We start from the raw sequence: 21864 nt of genomic DNA, 5'->3' as shown, positions 1-21864 counted from the left end.
ATCCATCACTGTCCTTCCTCTATTTATATACTACACTATAGGCTTAACACACTATGTTAAAAGATTTGTTTCATTCTTTTTTTAAATGAATTAATATAATATTTTTCATTAAATTAAAAGTGATTATATTATTACATTGACAACTAGTATTTGTGTACTTTATCTATTTAACTTAAGATAATATATTGATTTGTTTTAGAAAAACAAAATTAAATATACTATAAATAGTAAGATAAAATTTTAAAAAAAACATTATGGGATATGAAAATAAAATTTCTCTCTAAAATTAAAACTATAACTAAAAATAGGGGAATCCACTCCCCTTAGACCTCGACTGGAGGCTTGTTGTTCCCGTACACCAATATAGTCTCACATCGCTTAAGAGTCGAGGCCAATGACAGTTTATATACTCTCTTCTTCCTCAACCCATTGAGTACCTTTTCAGGACAAAACTGTGACGGAGCACCAACCTCCAAAGCAGACAATACCTCGAATGCGGTGATTGACCCTAGCGATATTGCTCAACGTATTATAAACTTCCAATTTTCTAAAACAATATTTTATTTTATTTTCATTTTCAAAATTTGTACTTAGATTTTCAAGACTTAGTCTCATATTGGTGTTCTTCTCCCACAATTTTCCCTGAGGTCGTTTATAGATTTAAACTTATTTTTCAAAAAACGAGTTCCTTGGTAATAGTTTTTAAATTATTTTTTGAGGTTGTGTAAATTTTGAAAAGTATAAAGAGTTGGAAAGAAATTGATTGTATGCTTGTTTGACAAAATGAAGACCAATAAAGTTTATCTTTTGGGGGAAACATTACTATGGAGAACAACATTGAAGAAAATGAATTTTTTGCAATTAGGGTTTTAGTAGAGAAGTGAGTTAGAATCTTAGAAGAAGATACGATGTAAAAAAGAAAAAAAAAACATTAGAGAGACAGAAAAGGTTTTGAGTTGGTGGATAGTTGTAAGATAGGTGGTGTCTGGTGCGTACCATATTCTGGTCGTATCTCATTCTGCAATGTCTCGTCCTTTTCACTTCCTCTTTCAAGATTACATTCGCATGCGCCGTCTTTGCCAAAACAATTTTCCATATTTGCATTGCAACCTCGCATTCTTCTTATTTCTCATTTTCCCCATTTTCAATTCATTCTCTTACTTTCTCTCTTTCGCATCTAATTCTTATATCTTTCAATCAACTTTATAACTATTTCTACAAACTAAATATCACATACAATTCTTCTTCATTCAACTTAATTTAATTGTTAAAACATGTATTGTTTTACAACTATCTTCAGAACTAACAGTGAATACATATAGTATTATTTTTTCATAATTTTAGGAATTGATTGATTTTGTAATAAATTATAATTGATATTATATGATTTTCTTGTAATATCACATGTATTGTTTTGCAGGTGATGCTAGTGATTTTGATATGATTTTTTAATTTATAAGATCATATATTAATGAAATATGCTTTAAACTGTTTCTTCCAAAAGATAATTTTTTACAGAATACATATAACATTACAACTATTATTAAAAAAAAATAGTCGTTGCGATTTTCATATCTATTACAAGAAAATTATTAAATAAAAATAATTTTAAAATTAAAATAATTAATTACTATTTTATTAAATTAAAAAATATTTTATAAACTAAAATAGTTATTGATATTTAAAGTAGTTTTTATTATTAATAAAAAATTATAAAATAGTTTTTAAAATAGTATGTAATCTCTTAACTACCAAGATTTTAACTACTTACTACTTTATATTCTAAATTATTATCTATTAGTCTTTTAAAAACTAATTTAGAATCTAGAATATTAGTAACATTTATATAACTAATGTAGATACCAATTTATAAATTATTTTATAAATATTTATTAATAACAGAAATTACTTTAGATATCAATAATTTTTTAGTCTCTAAATTAAGATCTAATTTAGTTAATATAATAACTAATTATTTTTAAGTCTTGTTGCTATTTAATAATCTTATTGTAATCACCTTCTTAGTGATAATGTTAAATTTGTATACATATATTTTATTACAATATCTATTAGCAATTACAACTGTTTTTATCGTCTATAAATTATAGTTTAATTTAATATTTAGAATCGAGTGATATTTAAGATTTTTATTTGATACTTTGGTTAATTTGAAATAAAATAATATCATTCCATGTCAATATTTAAGTTGGCTCTTTTTCTATACAAAGTGCATTATCTCCGTTTAGTTTAAATTAAAAGATAGCTATAATTATTTGAATAAGATATTTGTAGATATATACTACGATATTATTCACATGTAAATATTAAAAAAAAATATGAATGGAGAACTTAAAATTATTTAAACTTAAAATTTTGTTTAGAAGAAACACATTTGAGTTCTTTGAAGATCAGCATTTCCACGGAAAAGTTCATTGAAATTTTGCAGCAATTGTTTCCATTTTTTTATTTAAAAAATTATTTGTACCGAAAAACTTTGAGGTTTTTTAGGCTAATTGGGCCTTTTATGGCCCTTCAAGTGATTCCACCCCAATAGAGAAAACAGGATATAAAATGAAATGCAGTGTAATTCAGTCTTATATCAATGACACTTATTTTTCTATAAACTAATTATATTTTAGATAAAACTTATTTAATTATTTTTCTATTAATGTTTACATATATACTACTACAAAATTATTAAAAAATAATAATTTTAAAAATAAAAATAATTAATTACTACATTAACTAAATTAAATATTATTTCATAAACTAAAAAAAATAATTCATATTTAAAGTAGTTTCTATTAGTAATAAATAATTTTTAATTTTTTATCTAATTAAATATCAAGTTTTAAATTTTAATATTTGTAATTAAAATAATTAGATACCACTTTAAAAATTATTTATTAATAATTTTTTTAGTTTTTAACATAATATTAATTTAGTCAATATAGTAATTAATGATTTTTTTATTCTTAAAATTAATTTTTATTTAATATTTTTTAAAATAAATAATATTATTACTACTATTATGTAACATAGATACTGGCACGAACTTAAAATTTAATTAAATTATTTTTTTATTATAAATTTTAATCATTAAAAAATATTTCTTGAACTAAATAAAATTCTAGAAGAAAAAAGAAAGACGTATTTGGAGAAAAGAAAAAGAGGCATATGGCAGCTAAATAAATAGCATAGACTAAGATATTAGTTCACTTTCAAATCTCAAGAAAAAAACATCAAAATTAAAATTAAATGGTATTTTGTATTAGAAAAAAAGTTTAATATATTAACTAAAACAACTCTCAAAAAATGTATCACGATTTTGGTAGAGTAGAATAAAAATGATAAAGTGGAAGATAATTAATATTATGCATTTAATAAAAAAACTAACAACTTTTAAAAAATAGTAGAATTCAGTATACCATTTATTTATTTTTAATAATCAAATAAATCATGCAACTTTCAAAAATTATTTCAAATTAGGTGTGTGTAAAGATGTTGAAACAATAATTAAAATATGAACATCATTATTTTAATAAGATCAAAATTTTATGTGACTAGGTTCTACTGTCATAATCTTTATTTTTTTTCTGATAAAAAAAAACTGTCATAATCTTTTCTTTTGACAACTCCCATAAGCACAATGTCAACGAGACCTATATGCAAATAATGCATTTTTTCATGTGCTTTTTTTACAATAATTCATGGAATAGTATAACCAGCAGCATCCCACAGAATAATAATAATACTTTCTTTTTTGTTTTGTTGTTAAAAGATATTTCAATAAATTTGAAAATTATATATATATATATATATATATATATATTTTGGTATTAATATAGTCTCATATATTTTGGAGTAGACAATTTATATATTTTTTTCTATTAATCACTGTGAGATATTACTGAGGAACAATTTATATATTATTTTTCTTACTAATCGTTGCGAAATATTGTTGATTTTGAAAGTCGATATTCCGTTTTTGACCACCTCAACTGCTAAATGAGATTACATTGAGGATATAGAAACAATATATATATAAAAACTCTCAATAATACATATGCATAATATTGAGACATTCTCCTTAGTGTGTAAGAAAAAAAAACTTTTTATATTCCCTTGTTTTGTTTTGATTTCAAAAAAGAAGACATTACAGAATGCATAGATTCAATTCAATCTATATCTGTCGATTATGAATATTGATGATGATGTATAATTGTGCAGTGGTGTCAATTATGGAACAAAATCAGTCTCAAAGTACTAAGAATATTATACAACAGAATTATTCAACATTTCTCTTTTTTCCCATATGACGTAAAATTAATATCATTTTATTCCAAAAGGAAAATGCTAAAGATTTTTATCATTATCACATTATAATATACCCAGAAAGTAGACTTTGGATAGAATCTAATACCATCTTTCAACCCTTTTCAATTTACATAAACTTTCTACTATTAATTCTTCTTTTCTCACATAAATTCCTTTCTTTTTGGATAAACAGTCATTTTTTAGTCCTTAAGAATATTAATTGATATCAATTTAGCTTTTCAAAAATTTAAAAAATTCTTACTTAATCTTTGAATGTATAAAATATATTGCAATTGAACCTATTTTATAAGTTCTGAAGGATCATTTTATTATTAATTAGGTTTGCAATATTTAAGGATAAATTTGAATATATATATATATATATATATATATATTTTAAATACCAATTTCAACTCTCTTAAACATTAGGAGAATAAATCATGCTCTTTCAAATGTTAAATGTTAAATGTTAAATGTTAAATGTTAAGTGTGAATTCTTTGTATTTTTGTATTTTTTTTCTTTTTTTAATAATACTTTTTTCATGTGATGGCAGATGATTGTTGTTACTTGAGGTGTCAGCCTAGCTGAGATATCAAGTTACATAGTGATGCCTAACATGAAAACTTTTATAAAGAAATTTTTTTGTGTCAATTTGCTTAAACTTAAAATAAATATTTTGAAAAAATAATTTGTTTGAGAAATAATTAACAGAATCTGCTTATTGAGAATGTGACTTTTTTTAAAAAATAAACATATTACACTAGTACATTAAAAATTAGAAACTAAACAATAATAAATTTACCCTAAATTATTATTGTTCTGATATCGTAAATAATCTCTTATTTAAGGAATTGAGATAAAAATAATTTATATATTTTTACTCTTTTAATTTACTAAAACATCTTTTAAATACAAAATCATGACGAAATATCATTTCTAAAACGTACAATTATCTCATATCTATCTCACAGACTTTATTCATTATGAAACCAAATTCAGCATTTCCATTATATTAGGTTTTGTGTTATTTGATTAGTGAGATTATAAATATAGGATAATAGGTTATGGGTTGATATATGTGCATGCTTATGTAAAGAAAAAGTTAGCCAAAAAGTGAAAATAAAGTGAAAAGGTAGTGTTTGTATGGAGCCAGACACACACACGTGAGACTGCACTTCCTTCTATGCCATTTCTTTTGTTACTTTTCATGAAATCTAAAACCTTACTATTCAGAGTATTTAATATGAATCAAAGATGTATGAGATTTTGAGCAATGATTTAGTCTTTTAATGTAAACAACAATTTAGTCCTTAAATAAATGCTTTTACACTATTGTCAAAATGATGTCAAAAGATTTTAAATAACTACATAAAAAATAGTTTGAGCTTTTTTTCTTCATGTATGTGTGTTTAGTTTTTGAAATCCATTTATTGAAGTTGAAGGTCTCTTTCTTTGATAGAGGGTGGAAGAGAAATAAAATAAAAAATAAAAAGGAGTAGAAAAAGAGATTATTTAATTGGAAATAAATGAGTGAAAAAAAATATTTTTAATGTTATTTTTAAATTATTTACTACTCCTACTATTATCATAAAAAAACACCTATAATTAATTATAAATATCTCAAAATCAACTATTAGTCTCATCTCATATTTATAAAAATATTTCAAATAAAATATGATTAATTATGTTATTATATATAATAATTTATACGAATAAATATATAGTGACATCCATGTCTACATTTATTTACATGTACTAAACTATTATCTTCTTTTTCTTTCCATCATCATCATTTTATGCTTCAATTCAAATAAAATAAATATTAACAAAAGTAAATATATATAAAAAAAACCACTCCAATATTCAAATAAATTAATATTCTTCTAAAGTAGCAATATATAATAAATCTCTATTTCCTACAACATATTTATCATATTCTTAAGAGGCTAAAGTAGGGAAGAGTCCATGGTATGGGTCCAAGTTTTTTTAAGGAAAATATTCTCTTATTCTGATGTGGACTCACATTATTTATGTTGGGGATATAATTCTCTATTCATGATTTCATCCTAAAAATTTTGTTCTTATATGCTAATATAGATTCATACATATCTAAGTGGACCAATTGTATGAATTGGGTCTTAAACAATATTATTACATTATTAAAAAAGATTTTTTATAACATTTGTTTCAATAGACAATAATTACTTTATGGTTTAGTAGTATAAAAACCATATCAATAATGCATTAAAACTACTTTTTTATTAAACATTGATAATGATGTTTCTATTCTTAAGAAAGGGATTTTTTATATAATATTTAAGAAAATAAATTAATATAATTTTATTTTTAATCAAATTAATTTAATTTCTCTACTTTACATTATTTAATACCTTTTAAAAACATTCATTGCCATGCATTTCTAAACGAGTATTAAATTAACCTCTCACACTTAACTTTATTTTTCAATGTTTACCAATGAAATTTTTATTTTTACAATTAATAGAACTCACCCTCTATTTCATCTCAAATAATATCTCCGTATTAATGTATTTAAAAAATATTGATGCCACTTTATAATATTTATTAGTATAAATAAAAATGAATATATTACCAATAAAATATAAAAAAAGTTTAAATAGAAATACAAATATTTATTATTGAAATTTGATAGAATTGTATAAAGAATAATCAAATTAATTTAATTCATAAAAAAAATAATTTAAAATGAATTTAATTTACATCTGTTTTCATTTTTATTTATTATAGGCCAGTATAAGTAATAGAGTATGTATTTTATAATTACTATAAATAAGTTCACTTTGATTGCCATTTACTGTCAAGGATAGAAAAATAATTGTAAGAACAAAATAAATACAAAACATTGAAAAAAAATACCAAGAATAATTTGAAATAAACAATTTTAAAAAATTAGACAAGTAGAGAACAACTCAGTGTCGCATACTTAAAATAGTTACACAAATTTTGCCCAAATATTATTTTTTTTTGTAAATATTTTTATATAAAAGAAACTATATGATATATTAAAATATTAAAAACGCATATATTCTTGCTTTGATACACTAGATCTAGTTCTAACCAGAAGATGTGACATTGGTCCACAAATTTTACATGGAAAGAAAGTACATAATAATAGATGAAAAGATAAACACAGAAGTTTAGTTAGGTAAAAAATAAATATTAATTCCCTGAACACAACTTACCCCATATACATAGTAATGGTATCAATGAAAAATCTCAATAATTGCCACAAGTTCCAGCTTTATCAGACATTGCATATATTTTCTCAATGGAAGCAATAGTGGTGGACTCAGACTTAGGGGATGCCATTATTTCTATCTTTCACAGAAAGGGTTCACAAAAGTTAGTGGATAGTTTGAACATTGAACCTTTAAGGTCCACTAAAGTCAAGGGGCTCTTTTCTTTCTCTTCAGCCAAAACAAATTATAACACAAAAAACCATGAGCATGGCACAGAAATAAAGTGAATATCTTTGTTCCCTGTGGCCATGGACCCTGTGCCCTCCAAGACCAGAAAGCCACAAGGTTTTTGGGAACTGGACCTGTTAATGACATTATCAGTGGTACTAAAGGAAATAGATATAGGCTTCAATCTCTGTTACATTTTAAATATGAAATGCTACAGTCGTGGCTTAGGACCCTTCCTTATAGGAATCTCTAATGCATCATAATGACCAAACCCGTGGTAGAGAACTCTAATAGGGTTTTCTTTGCCGTATTCTTGGCCATACTCAGCAATTGATATCAAGCCACCAGCCTCCTTATCATACATGTATACAGTGATAGGCATCCTGCAAAATGGACCTCCTATAATATTAACTGTGTATAGTACATGACTGCATATGAATTCACTTGCCCAAAAGGAAGAGAGACGCTTACTGCAAAACATGTGATGCAATGAACAATTCGGGTTCACCTCCCCACACATGAGGCTTCCTTATGTGTGAAATATATGTATCAAAATCACCCTCAATAAACCTGAAGATTTCATGGGAGAACTATGTTCATTAGCAAATGATCATTCATCGATTACATCATCATACATAAAGTTTAATACATATATTGTGATTTAAGTTTAATACATTCCTCCAGAAAGTGATTTAAGTTTAATACATATATTGTGTATAAGTCTCCTGCTCTTTTGGAATTGAGTTAAGTTTGGTACATTTCTAATAACTGTATCAAGACCGATCATTTTTATGTTATACTACTAACAAATATCCAGTCCTAAAAATTTTAGACTCCAAATAATGTGAGAAGGGGTGTTAACTGTCCCAGATTAACTGGATATATGACCAAGCTATTCTTCATAACGGTTCAGAAATTCTTCCCAATTGTCCTAACCATTGGAGCTGAGTTACCCCTGGTTCATTTCTAGTAGTTTTAATAATAATAATAAAAAAGAAGAAGCTTCCTACACCAAGTAGGGAATCTGCTTGTACCAAAGCACATTTTAGGACAAAACAAGAAGTTTGAAAATAAACTCGTTGTTTTATTGACAGTAGAAACAGATGTTGTGATGTGATATCTCAAACATTCTTTCGTATTTTTAGCTGTATACATATTATGAGGAGAAAAACAGATTGAAAGAATTGTAGTGATAAAATTGTGGAGCAAGCAATAGAATCATTAGAATGCTAAAGGTATCCCACCAATAGGTAACTCACCATTCAGTTTCTTCCCTTCTTTTGATAAACTCATCAGCAACCTGAGAAATGAAAGACAAAAGTCAAGAACATGCCTGAGGTAAAGTAGTGACCAGATGACTTCAACCGCTTTATTAGGAGGTTACTACAAGAATAATTTGAAATGGTGATCCATCAGCAACCGATATAAGCTCAGCAATCACTTTAAATTGTTGGCAATACTGTGCCTTTGTGTTTTTCTTCTCCAATTAGTTTAGTTTCAAGGAAGTCAGGAGGAAGGTGGTGTTTTAAACTTGTTAGAATGATGCAAGAGATACATAAAACATACTCTGGCTCGTAAATCATCCGCCAGCTCTCTTTGGACGCTTTCAGTAGGAGGAGGCTTTCCAGACCTCAAACAGGCCCCACGAGATACAGAGCGGAATAAGCATCTTCCATCTCCTGGTATTCCTGCTCAGCACCATAAGTTTAGTAAACATTGCAGTTATTACATACAAATGCCAAGGTTCTTATCTACATCTATTTGCTCATCAATTATGCATAAGTAAGCATGTGAATAGACTTGTATGTGTATGTATCTAGACTCTAGAGTCTTAACAGAAAGTGCAGCTCACCAATTACAGAATAGTCAGTATAAACTTTCTTCCCATGTGAGACTTTAACATTTGACTCATACTGGTTGCAGTCATCTTTCCTATTTTCATTTTCAGAATGTGATTCAGCATGAGCAGGCTCAGAACTAGAACTACATACAAGTAATCCAAAAATCAAGCCAACTGAAGCACATCCCCGCGGCCAACTTACTGGACCAAAATTTCGCTTAACTTTATGCAGCAATTTTTGTTTGGGTAAAAAAAGCCTCATATTCACACTTTGGCATGCCAATGAAATTTCATGATATCTCTTCCGAGGTACTACAGAACTAAAGAATTGAGTATTTCCCCTTTGCTTGGAACAGCATGATCCTAGGAAACCTCCTCTAATTGTTTGGCCCATAACCGTAGAACAAGACAATTTTGTGCAAACAGAAAGATCAACATGATTTATCTCTGACTCCCCAGGAAATGAACTAGAAGAAAATGAAGTGGATATTCCGCGGGACCAAAGTCCATGAATGTTACTGCTCAACAGCAATGGAGAACGACCTTTCAGGACAACAGCATTTATTGAAGATTGACTAGTAGAAAAGCAAACACTCATGTTTACATTGCCTGAATAAAAGCCAACAATATTCATCAGAAACTATTCAAAGAAACATTACTGTTTTTTATCAGAATTAATTTATTTTATCAGCCCAGAGTAACATTACTAAGAATATACGAATTAGCATTAATATCCCCATAACCCAATATTATATACCAGCTCCTAGCTTAATTCTCAAGACAATCAGTTCACTGGATTTGGAAGTCCTTATCATGTTAATCTTGTCCATAAAATTCATATCACTTCGAAATTAATACGAAATTGCATAAATATTGTTTTTCATTTAGTCCATGGACATGATTTCAAACAGTATCCGAAGCCGACAACCAAAGCATAAATATTATTTTAAACTAGTATACATAAAAACAACATAAATGTCAACTGTTTAAATTGTGGTTAGTAACTTGTTCATCTGAAGTTCAAAATAAAGCTAATTGAACAGCAGGATTAGTCAAAATCAAACTCAACAGGATAAAAATCACTTTGCATAAGATAAATTGATATGAGCAACAACCATATTTTTTTGCCTTTTTTAGCCATTGTCCATGTATGTAATCAAAGACTCACTATAGAGGCACTCCCATTCTTTCCATTGATTTCAGTAATTTCTGGTGTTAAAAATTCAATTTCAATATCATCACACAGCAACTATTCTATTTGACACAATTGAAGGATTACTTACATTCTATCAAGTGCTTGGGTGGATGCTATGGACTCATGGCACTGGCAAGCAAGAGATTTCATAATAATAAGGATCAATCTGAACATCTGGAAGGCTCAAATGTTTAAATTGTATGATGTTTCTCACACCACAAACACAAGGGAATCACCAACCTAACTCCCATGATACAATTTCAAAATTTAAAACAAAAAAAAGTGTACGACAGCTTTTTATGTGAAATAAACGCATGAAACATTGAAAAGTTATATAGGTAGGTTGCTTTAGGATCCAGCTTGTTGTACACTCTTGACAAAATCCAATAACCCAAAATTCTAAATGACACCAATTAAAAAAATATCCACACATTAAAACATGTCAAGATTTAAAATGGGTTTTTTCATAGCATGGGTCTATCAGCAGCAGGAATTAAGTATATATAATACAATATTCAATATAAAATTAAAATTAAGATTCCCTATGATTCCTATCACTGCAATTTATGAATAACAAAACAATATAAAGAGGAAAAGAGAAGATAAAAAAAGGCAATGGAGAGAATAACACAAGGGGTGAGGAAAAGCAAACCTGTTGAAGAGAATGCAATGAAGAGTGGGTAAATGGGTTTTAGGGCTCTGAAGAGTTTTGTGAATGAGAAAAGCTATAGAATCTGGATTTGAAGAAAAGAATAATAACAATAGTTGGAAGATTAAAGGGTGAAGCAAGATTTTCAAATGATGATTCAACAAGTTCAGTATCGTTCAGCTCCTCTCTGCAACCTCTAGTTCCTTCTGGATTGGGTAGTACGGGCCGGGCCGGGCCCAATCATATCGGTCGGATTTTACCCATGGGACTTGGATTGGAGGTTGGGTATTTCTTCCCTGCACCCTATCAAAATCCTTGTTGCACCCCATTAATTTTCAAAAACATTGTTTTACTTTTTTTTTATAATTAATTTCGGATTATCTTTCTCGAAAGCTTTTTTCATAATATACTTCCCAGAATTCATGAAAATCATTTTAGAAAAAAATTTATAAAACATGTTTTCCAAAATAAACATTCTAAAACGTATAATACGTTTCAGAATGTAGTTGTCGGAATAATATTTTTAGGTGTAATATTTTATGATTTCACTTATTTTTTATAAACGAGCCTTTTTCAAAATACAACTAGTCACATAAACAAAGGCAAATAACTACTTCTTTCTAAAGGGTTAATTATTAATTTAATTATCAATTTATCAATTTATTTAATTTAAATACATATTTAGTCTTGTAAATATGTTTCCTTCTTTTTCTAATCCTACAAATATATGTTAGTTTTAGATTCCTAACATTTCCTAAAAAAACAATTTTTATCATAAATGGTTAGTCTAACCCCAAAAATGAAAAATATTAATTAATGTAAAAAAATATTTTAAATTGAAATTATTATATTTTTTGGATAAAATATTTAATTAAGTAATATATTATTTATTGAATACATCTAAAGAAAAATATATATATTATTTATATTTTTTTCATTCAATAATTTACTAATTATATGAAAAAGAAAAACTCAAATAATGTTTATTGATATTCTAACACAATTCTGAAAAATCTAACATGAAAAAAAAAGTAACTGTTTGTTTGTAGTGTGACTAAAATCTTACAAGATCAAAAATACTTATATTTACCAAAAGTTCTATTTCTCTTCTTTCGATTTCATAATTTTAGTTTTTATTTGGTGAAGTTTTTTTTTTAATTTGTGAGAGAGAAATAAAAACACCAAATTAAGACAAGTAACTGGTTTCATTGCGATTTTTGTAAGCAGATATTATATAGTATTTAGTATTTTAAATTTTTTCAACACCCTATTTTGTTTAGATAATTATAAAAATATTTAAATATTAAACAAAAATAGTATTTAATTAAAATATACACAAAATTAAAAGTATTAAAATAAACAAAAAATTAAAAAATAATACCATGTTTAATTAGATTGACGAAATATATTGTAAAATTCACCAAAGAGAAAAAAAAAAAAAAAAAAAAAAAAAAAAAAAAAAAACAGTATCTGATTGTGTGTCACTGTCATATTACCAGTTGAGTAATAATCGATGTGGTGCTTCTCCCTTTGTACCACGATCACTTTGCTTTTTTTCTTTTTCTAAACACGGTTTCAATTTTCGTATGCCAAATGCAACTTTACTCTTCCTTTTCGCACAGGCGTGGATGCCAACAAAGATTCATTCCTTCATGCACTTTTGAATTTTTGATCACTTCCAACGGTCACTCTCTTCCCTTTTGCCATTCACAAACCCTACTCTCCTCCCTCTCTGTAAATGGGTTGGAATCTTATCTTCTGGCTACTCATCTGTTTCCCTGCCAACATTGCTCTTCTCGCCTCCACTTTCTACCAGGTCTTCCATTTTCCCTTTGCTCAATTTCTTTTTTTTTTTGACAAAAATGTTTCTGAATTAGGATTTTTGTTGTTGGGGTTCAAGGTTTTGATTCTGTCGGATTTGGAGTCGGATTACATCAACCCTTTTGACGCTTCTTCTCGGATCAACTACTTTGTTCTTCCGGAGTTCATTGGGCAGGGAGCGTTGTGTGCTCTGTGCCTCTTCACTGGCCATTGGTTCATGTTTTTGCTCACAGTTCCTGTTACTTGCTACCATGTCAGACTGTACGTTAACTTGTTCATGGTTTTTCGCCAGATGAAAGTGAACGCTGTGTTGTTGTTAGTCGCATTGTGTTTGTTTGGTGGGGTATTTAGGTGTGATGTTTTTGCTGCTGATACTGTCTCTGTGTGTGCTTATAATAATGTTATGTATGGCTAAAGAAATAGCTTCTTCTGTAAGCTAAAAGTAACTTGTTGCCCCATCTTTTGAAGAAGTTAGAGGATATTTTTTCTTATATTAGTTAGAATGCATAAGTTGACTTTAACTCATGGTTGAGCTCGATTTATTTTACCTTTTTTATTTATTTTCCTTGTATGGTTGCTTTAAGAAAAAAGATTGAGGCCCAAGAGTTTTACTTTCGAAGGATTTATATGAACTCAAAACCAAGCACTTTTTGGGGAACTTTTCTGTTTACATTTTGTTTTATATTTTTTCCTACATACCTACATGGATGCCTGCACAGGTTTACTTTTGCTTGGGGAATCAAGGGAGTGAAATACATGTATGATGTGAGTATAGTGGTGCATTTATACAATCTTTTGTGTAGATGGAATATTGCTCTCTTTACTGCTGTTTGAATCTGAAGTTCTGATCGAAACTGATACACCCCCTACCCACTTTGTTATGAAACCTTTTAAATATTTCATTGTGACAAAGTAGATGTTATTCTTTAAAGTGTTTATTGTTTAGTTGTTTGGCTATTTTAATTTACTAGTTTACATCTGAATTCGCTAAAGATTCTTTTGAAATATTCTTCATACCTTTCTTGTCAATCTGAATATGTTATTATTTCAGAGAAGATTTTTTAAACACAAGAGAACAAATAGATGCTAATAAAGGCTCACAAAGTTAATCCTTAGTCCTGTTCTACAGTTACTGGAAAGTCCTATGTGATCTCACCTTTTGTTTTCACCCTAGCTGTGACCCATCATTCATTTTTTGAATTTTTAAATATTGCCACTATGAACTTTTTTTTTCTCTGGATACTTCCACAATATTTCTCTAGCAATCTTATTATATGCCTCTTCTAAATTGACCAAAACCATGTTTATGTCTCTTTGGCTACTTCAATATCTCTCCATCAATGTTTCTTGTGAGTATATGGAAACAACGGCTGACCTCCTTGGCATAATACCAAATTGATTTTTGGTAATATGATCTCTTGTCTTTGTAGAATCTCATGAGTGCTATCCTCCAATAATTTGTGGCTTTGAATGTCACCCTTCTTATTATAGATGGGAATTAAAGTTCCTCTTCAATCATTAGACATGCTCTCAGACCACACAAGTCAGAATTGAATTTAACAACTTTGTGAATCATCTTTATTGTTTCTCCTAGGCAATTCCATAACTCAATAGATATATTATCTGGTCCCAATAAAATAATTTATTTTTATTTCCTAACATAGTTAAAGTCATCCCCTTTTTTAGAAAGTGACTTTTAGGCCTAACTAAACCTCACAAAACTGATTTGCAAGGTGAGAGTTGCATTCATTTATATATTATAATTTGGTGATATCTCTAGTCGATGTGAGATTGAGTTATCTAAAAAAACCTAACATGTGCGAACACAAAAAAGAGATGCCGCTCCCATGATTCTGCTATTCCACATTGTCTCAAACAATTCCACTAACAGGCGACTTTGTCTGTGGACAAGTGTGGAGAAGGAAACCAGAATTATAGACTCATTTGGTTCTCCATGCATTTGCTACTGTATAACTTTCATAAGTTTCACATTAGTCACACCTGTGTTGAATACTGATGAACATTGTCTAGAGGTTGTTGTAACAAGTGATATAAAACCATTGTAAACTTTTTTTCAACACTTGTATATTTTAGCCATTTATTTTCAAAATTCTTTTATCAAAAAGATTGACAAAGGAAAACGTGAATACATAGAATATTGGATTCCTATTGTAGGCTGGCAATCAACATGGAACTATTCTTTAATCTTTTCGTTATACTATTTGGATCCCGACCCGATGTTTTCAATCAAACTGCATTCAGTCTGATGACAAATTAGATGGAATTTTTTAAACTCCGTTTGGCTTTGTGAGGTTTACTTTTATTTTTTGGCATTGTAAATTCTAGTCTATGTTCATGAGCTATTAATTTGTTAGTATGATGAATGAGTATGTTTGTTCTTCCATTTAGGACATTTTGTTTAAACTTGTTTTATGTTCTTTTTTGTCGTGATTATTCCATTTCTATGATTCAGGTATGTGAAAAGAGAGCATCTTATTGATGTTACTGAGGTATTTAGGGTAGCAAATGCAGAGAAGAAATTTCGGATAGCCAAACTTGCTTTATACTTAACGGTTCTCATTGTTACTATCTTCAGGTTTGTCACACCCTTACAATATAACATGCTTATCTACTCTGCTTTGGCTTAGGTGGTCTACTGTTTAACACTGTATCTATTTAATTAAGACCTTCCATTAGGATGCTTGCCGCAGGAAGAAATTCTGCAATTCCAAGTTTGAAGAGGTTCTAGGAAAAAAATTATAATATTCTACACTGTTTTTTAGTACATTACTATTTATCTAAATTAGGAAATTGACCATTTCAGATGCCATGGTATCATAGAGTCATGGAATCCTGTAATTACATTTTCTTGGCTAGTCCCTCTCTGCTAGATTTTCTCCTCTCTAATTCGTTTGGTCTCCAATATTGATGTAAATGAGTGTAAATTTTTTCAAGTAACCTTTGAAGTTGTAATTTTTTTGTCATATTTAACACAAGCTTACACGTATGAGAATGTTTAGAATCCTTGTCTAGATGCATTATGTGACCTATAAGTATTTTATCCTCCAAATTTGAAAAATACAGAACATACCAAATGTAATTATGCAAGTTAATATTGGAATATTTTTCCTCTCTTTTGCTGTTATGGTGTTCTCTTGAAATGTCCTTTCCTTCGGAAATAAAAGGGATGGTTTTGCTTTAGGTATCTGAAATATTCTACGATTATTCTTGCAAGCTTCATTCTTCATGGCTAGATATAACTCCCTTAAGGAACCTGATGGTCAACATTTCTGCCTACTTTCTATTTTCAGGCTTACATTAATCGCAGTCTACTATTTAGGCATTGAAGACGATGATGACCTACGATACCTTTGGTAACCCACAACTTGTGCAATGTGGGACTCTGGGTAAGTTGCACCCCATTTTTGGTTGTTGGGAGGGTTCCCCTTTTGGTGGGAACTTGTGACTTTATCTGTACCATTACATTAGGTTTACGCTTAGAATTCAGGTTCTGGAAATGTTAGGCATGAACTTGAGTGAAACATTGCAAACTCATGTATCCACATTGTTTGATTGATTAAACTCTTTTTCACTTTGAAATAGCTTGTCCTACGATTTTTCTTTTTATTTTGAGAGATTCTTTCAGTGGTATCATATTTTTTAGATGTTCACATGGTAACCAACCCTTTATTCTGGTCCTCAAAAGATTTCAAGTACATTAATTTGCTTTTCAATGGCATGAAAGTAGTTTCTTTAAAGGGATCATGCACTGAAACAATGCTGACCTAAAAATGTTGAGAACATGCTCTGTTCAAAAGTCATTATTTGACTTCAATCAAAGAAACTTCATTGTGATAAATTGGGCTTTAAGTATGCGAAATTCGTCATTTTGGACTTTATTGGGCTCTCCACGAGGACTGGATGAGGTGTTTCTTCCTACATTTTTACAAATTTCTTTACCATCTCCCATCATTTCGAAAAAAGAGAGTTTAGAATGCATTTTTTATGTTTCGGAATGAATTAAAAGAAATGTGAGGTGTACGAAGGGTGTGCATGGATGATGTGTATTTCTTTTAATACCTCCATATCTTCTTCTTGCATAATTTGGAAATCTATTTGAAATTCAAAATTCAAAATGTATCTTGGGTTATATAATCCAAATACATATTATGAATGGTATAATTTGAAATATATTTTTGGATTTGTAATGTATTATGTATTATGAATTATATAATTTGAATTTTGTAATCTAGAAAAAAGTATATTGGATTATGCAATCTAGAAATGTATTTCAAATTATGTGTTCTAATGCATTTTTGAATGATGTAATTTAGAATGTATTTCTGAATTACATAATCTCTGAACATATATATTTTTGGATTAAATAATTCATAATGTACTTTGAGATTGTGCAATCTTGGACATGTTTCTGAATTTCACATTTAAAAAATCTAAAGTATGTGACATTATAAACCTTTCCAACACTCATGGAAGTGTAGGAAAAAATCATAAGGGTGCAAAATGTAATTGTCTTAGGGTTGGGTTTGACCTTCATTGGTCTCCTATGAACAAGAGTATGCTCTCCAAATCACAGTGCCATAAAAAGTAGGCGTTTTCTTCTTGCACTTCCATTATTACTACCTACACCTCCATATTAACAACAAAAAGACTATAATGCCTTCTCTTGCTGCACCATGATGTCATCTTTGTTGAGGGAGGTGTGGACCCTAGTTGAAGGTGATTTCGACAAGCATGTGGCTGAACTTGTGATCATCAAGTTTTAAGTAATGTAAAAAATTAAATTCAAATTCAATTTCTTTACTTGTAGCATAAATTAATCTATCATATGTTAACCAAAACTTTTAATTGATTTATCCAAAAAAATGTAAAATATCTTAATCAAAATAATTCAAAAATTTAAAATTCCTCTTCCAAAACAACCTAACATTTAAAGAATTTCATACTTTAACCATTTATAATGAATTAAATAATAAAAAAAAGAAAATGATTAATGAAAATGAAAATGACAATGCACAGAGAAAATGGGCCCACATTATCTTTCTGAGATCTGACGATACCCGACACACTGTACTCAACTTGAGAACTACTGTATGCCTTTCTTCCAACTCATAATTGATTATTGGGCCCCTTCAATGCCAACACGTGGGCCTTTTATCCCTTCGCGTGTGTTGACCCCGTGTTTGCTTCGTGACATGCTGGGTCACTTTCGGGCCCACAATTCGGTGTCCTTTAGGGCCCATCGGGCCTTTGCAAGCTGCCACCTATCATTTTCACTTGTATTTTCAAATCAACAAAGCAGTGGGGTCGGGATAAAATATGTTTTTATTTTTTTACTCTTTCTAAAAAACTAAACCATTTTTTTTTACCTTTTTATCCTTGAAGTACCGTATAAACAACTTTTTTTCCTTTATAAAACATTCTATAACGTACTTAAAGATTAAAAGTATATTGTACTATAAGTCACTTGGAACCAAATAACTATTATCCTTCTTCTCGATCGGTCGGTTTACTTTTTTTTTTATTTTACTCGAGTAATTTTATCGTACTCCTCTTGCTTCTTTACTCAACGTTTTTGTGAACTCCAAGTTTATATGGTACCTGTAAAAAACACTCTAACGCTCAAGTAAGACTTCGATGTTCGCCATTCGGTACTATTAATAGTGAATGATGATGTACCTGATTCTTTGAATCTGTGTCTATTTATATGATTATTATGAATATTTTGTTTTTGACCGGATTAGAAATTTAGATTGTGATTAAATGTATGACCTAGTACTTGATCACTCATTAATCTCATTAATCTCATTAATCCTCTATTTGGATGTAATGATTTTAGTCGTATCACTCGTTCTTAACCGAATGTCGGACCTTCTGATGTCGTACGGACTTGACCAATACATATATATTTTAAATATAAAAAATAAATAAATAATAATAATTTTTTTGGAGAAACTTGAGTTTTACGATTTTAGAGGGTCAAAAGTATATTTTATTCTCCTTTTATAAAGTGAGTACATGTATATATGTTTCAATTTAAGAATATGGTTTAGATAATACAATTTTCTTTTTGACGGATATTCATGATTTTGAATTTCAAACCACTCATACAGTAAATATGTTTTTAGTTACATTAAATATATTAACATGAATTTAAACATAAATTAATTTGTAAAATATTCTCCACATAATTTTTTTAATTTTTTTTTGTAGTTTGTGTATAAATTAATTACAACTCTTTATTAAGAATAAATAAATAACATATAATAGTTACCTAAATATATTTGGCAACATCAAAAAAATTAAGTCATTTTCGTTCAACGTTACTGAAGCTTGTATTTAGAATGAATTAAATTTATTTGCCATAAATACCAAGAAATGAAGAATTTCTAAGTACTTTGTAATAAGTGCTTTTCTATATTTATAAAAGTGCTTTCATAATTCATGTTTGTAATGGTGTGAGGAACTGGTATTTGTAACCTAATTTTAGCGGGTCCGTGTTTATGCTATTTTTAATTTCACAAAATTAAATTAATAAAAGAGTAAATAAAATAGATAAACATTAAAGAAAACTCAAAAGCATAAAAGATAAAAATAATGCATAAGTTGATAATAGAATTTATTGATACGAAGGACCAGGTTCAATGAATTTTATTTTTCAGCATGTGTTTTTTTTATAGTAAAAATTATAATAATAAATAATTTACTCCACAACTAGTTTAATTTAGACAAATTGTTCATGCCCCTTCATACAAATTTTTCTCTACTTCTATAATTTTTTTTTTAATTTTAACAGTACCTTTCAATTAATAATCAAATAAAATAGAAAGATATTTAAAAAATATATTTATTTTTATTATTAGTTTGAGCTAAAATAACATTTTATTTTTATTATTTTCTAGAAGTCACAAAACCAAAAAAAAATAATAAGGTATAAAAATAGAATACAAAACTCGGAAAAAAATCTTTTTTCACTGGAAAAGGTTGAATACAATAAAACTCTCCCTCACACACTAAAATGATTGAACTATTCCCTCAAATGTTACGCCGGGAAAGAAGATATGCTGCTAAAAGAAAAATATATGGATGCAACTGAGATCATTTAAAAATATGATTTTAAAAAAAATTAAAACTATATTTTTTACTTTGCAAGGGATGTATGGAGGTGGAAGTAGAATTTTCCATTAATTCAGCCAGGAAAATAAATTAATAGAAAAAATAATAATTAGTTTGATTGAAATGAAATTTAGCCCAAATATCCCATTTTTGGGCCAATATTGTGCGGGCTTAGTTTAGCTTAGACCGTTAACTTTCATGATCTTCTTCTATTATTTAATTACATACATAAATCTATTTATTCACTTATATCATTATTATTAGTTTTAAAAATTATATTAATTAAAAAATAAATAATAGAATAAATTTTAAAAATCCTATTTTATTTTTTTCCATTCCTATTTTTTTTATCACGTCTGGTTATATTCAATTAACTTCAATTATAAAAAAAAATAGTTTTTTCCTTCTATGCGAATTCCTTATTAAGTTTACACACTTACATAAAATCTCAAATATTAGTTTATTAGATAACATAGTTATTGGATATTTCATAATTGAGTCTAAGTGAATTTACAATAAATATTAATTAAAAATTCTCTATATTTGTATATGATATACATATAAAACGTTATTAATTTAATTTAATTTAATTTCAACACTCTAAGGATGAATTATACCATAAATCATTAGTGTTGATGGATATTTCTTAGTAGTGAAAACAACAGCAGATATATTTTACCCAGATACACATGAAAAAAAATGTCATATTATATTGTCTATAAAATTAAATTTGATATAAATAATTTTCTAAAATTCCAATACTCCACAAATTAGAATAATTTAGATAATTCACCTCAAAGGCAAAATTAAAAGCATGATTTGTCATAACACCATACTATTTTTATTTTACACAAATTAAATAATTGGTTCAAAAAAAATTAAATCATGATCCAAGCATAAACCTAAATGATTATAACTTTACTAAACTCATAACTTTAAAGAACCACAAACAGAAAATCAAACACATTATACATATTTTTAAAATAAAAGGGTGAATTTGATCTCTATTAAAAAAAGTTATTATTTTGTATAAGAGTTAGATTGAACTAAAAAAAATCAATATATATTCATTTTTTTAATGTTTCAAAAATAATCAATAAGATGTTTTTTCCAATATTTGTTAGTAATTAATCTGTAATTAATGAAAAATGTTACTTTAAATATAATATTATCCAGTAATTATATATTATTGTGAGAAGTTGTTAATTGTGTTTGAGTGAGATCCAGGGGAATAGCCTTATAAATTTAGATTGCATGTAAAAAAAAAGTTTGAGACGATAGAATTGTTGTGTATTATTTATAAGAAACCGGGGCAAAACGAATTGAATGTAAAGAGAGGTTAGTGACACATTATTTTCAGAACCTTTATCAGACCAAGAGAAAACAAATGAATAAAAACACAAAACGATGTAACGTGGTACATGGTTGGATAAAATGTCAGCATAGATGTTGAAGAAAAGA

General features: G+C 28.0%; 2 protein-coding genes across 5 annotated transcripts; one reads left to right on the top strand and one right to left on the bottom strand.

The window, feature by feature from the left end:
- Nucleotides 1-7555: 7555 nt before the first annotated feature.
- On the bottom strand, nt 7556-11921 carry LOC137830608 (OVARIAN TUMOR DOMAIN-containing deubiquitinating enzyme 4-like). Of its 4 annotated transcripts, none has more exons than XM_068638055.1 (7): nt 11452-11921; nt 10888-10928; nt 9617-10213; nt 9331-9452; nt 9024-9064; nt 8236-8334; nt 7556-8147 (listed from the first exon to the last, which is right to left on the bottom strand). In XM_068638055.1, the coding sequence occupies exons 3-7, from the start codon at nt 10200-10202 to the stop codon at nt 7976-7978; spliced, it is 1020 nt and encodes a 339-aa protein (XP_068494156.1). In that variant the 5' UTR covers nt 10203-10213; nt 10888-10928; nt 11452-11921; the 3' UTR covers nt 7556-7975. The 4 variants fall into 4 exon arrangements, with proteins under 4 accessions (XP_068494156.1, XP_068494158.1, XP_068494157.1 ...); XM_068638057.1 differs by having other exon boundaries at nt 7556-8163; nt 11452-11619; XM_068638056.1 differs by lacking the exon at nt 10888-10928 and having other exon boundaries at nt 11452-11775.
- Nucleotides 11922-12965: 1044 nt separating this feature from the next.
- Nucleotides 12966-16869, top strand: LOC137830607 (protein cornichon homolog 1-like). The gene is made up of 4 exons (XM_068638054.1): nt 12966-13264; nt 13349-13530; nt 15743-15865; nt 16581-16869. The coding sequence occupies exons 1-4, from the start codon at nt 13187-13189 to the stop codon at nt 16645-16647; spliced, it is 450 nt and encodes a 149-aa protein (XP_068494155.1). The 5' UTR covers nt 12966-13186; the 3' UTR covers nt 16648-16869.
- Nucleotides 16870-21864: the final 4995 nt, after the last annotated feature.

The sequence above is a fragment of the Phaseolus vulgaris genome, chromosome 7 (genome assembly GCF_000499845.2).
Source record: "Phaseolus vulgaris cultivar G19833 chromosome 7, P. vulgaris v2.0, whole genome shotgun sequence".
Taxonomy (NCBI): Eukaryota; Viridiplantae; Streptophyta; class Magnoliopsida; order Fabales; family Fabaceae; genus Phaseolus; species Phaseolus vulgaris.
Note: the sequence above shows the minus strand (reverse complement) of the source record. Positions and strands in the feature narration are given on the sequence as shown.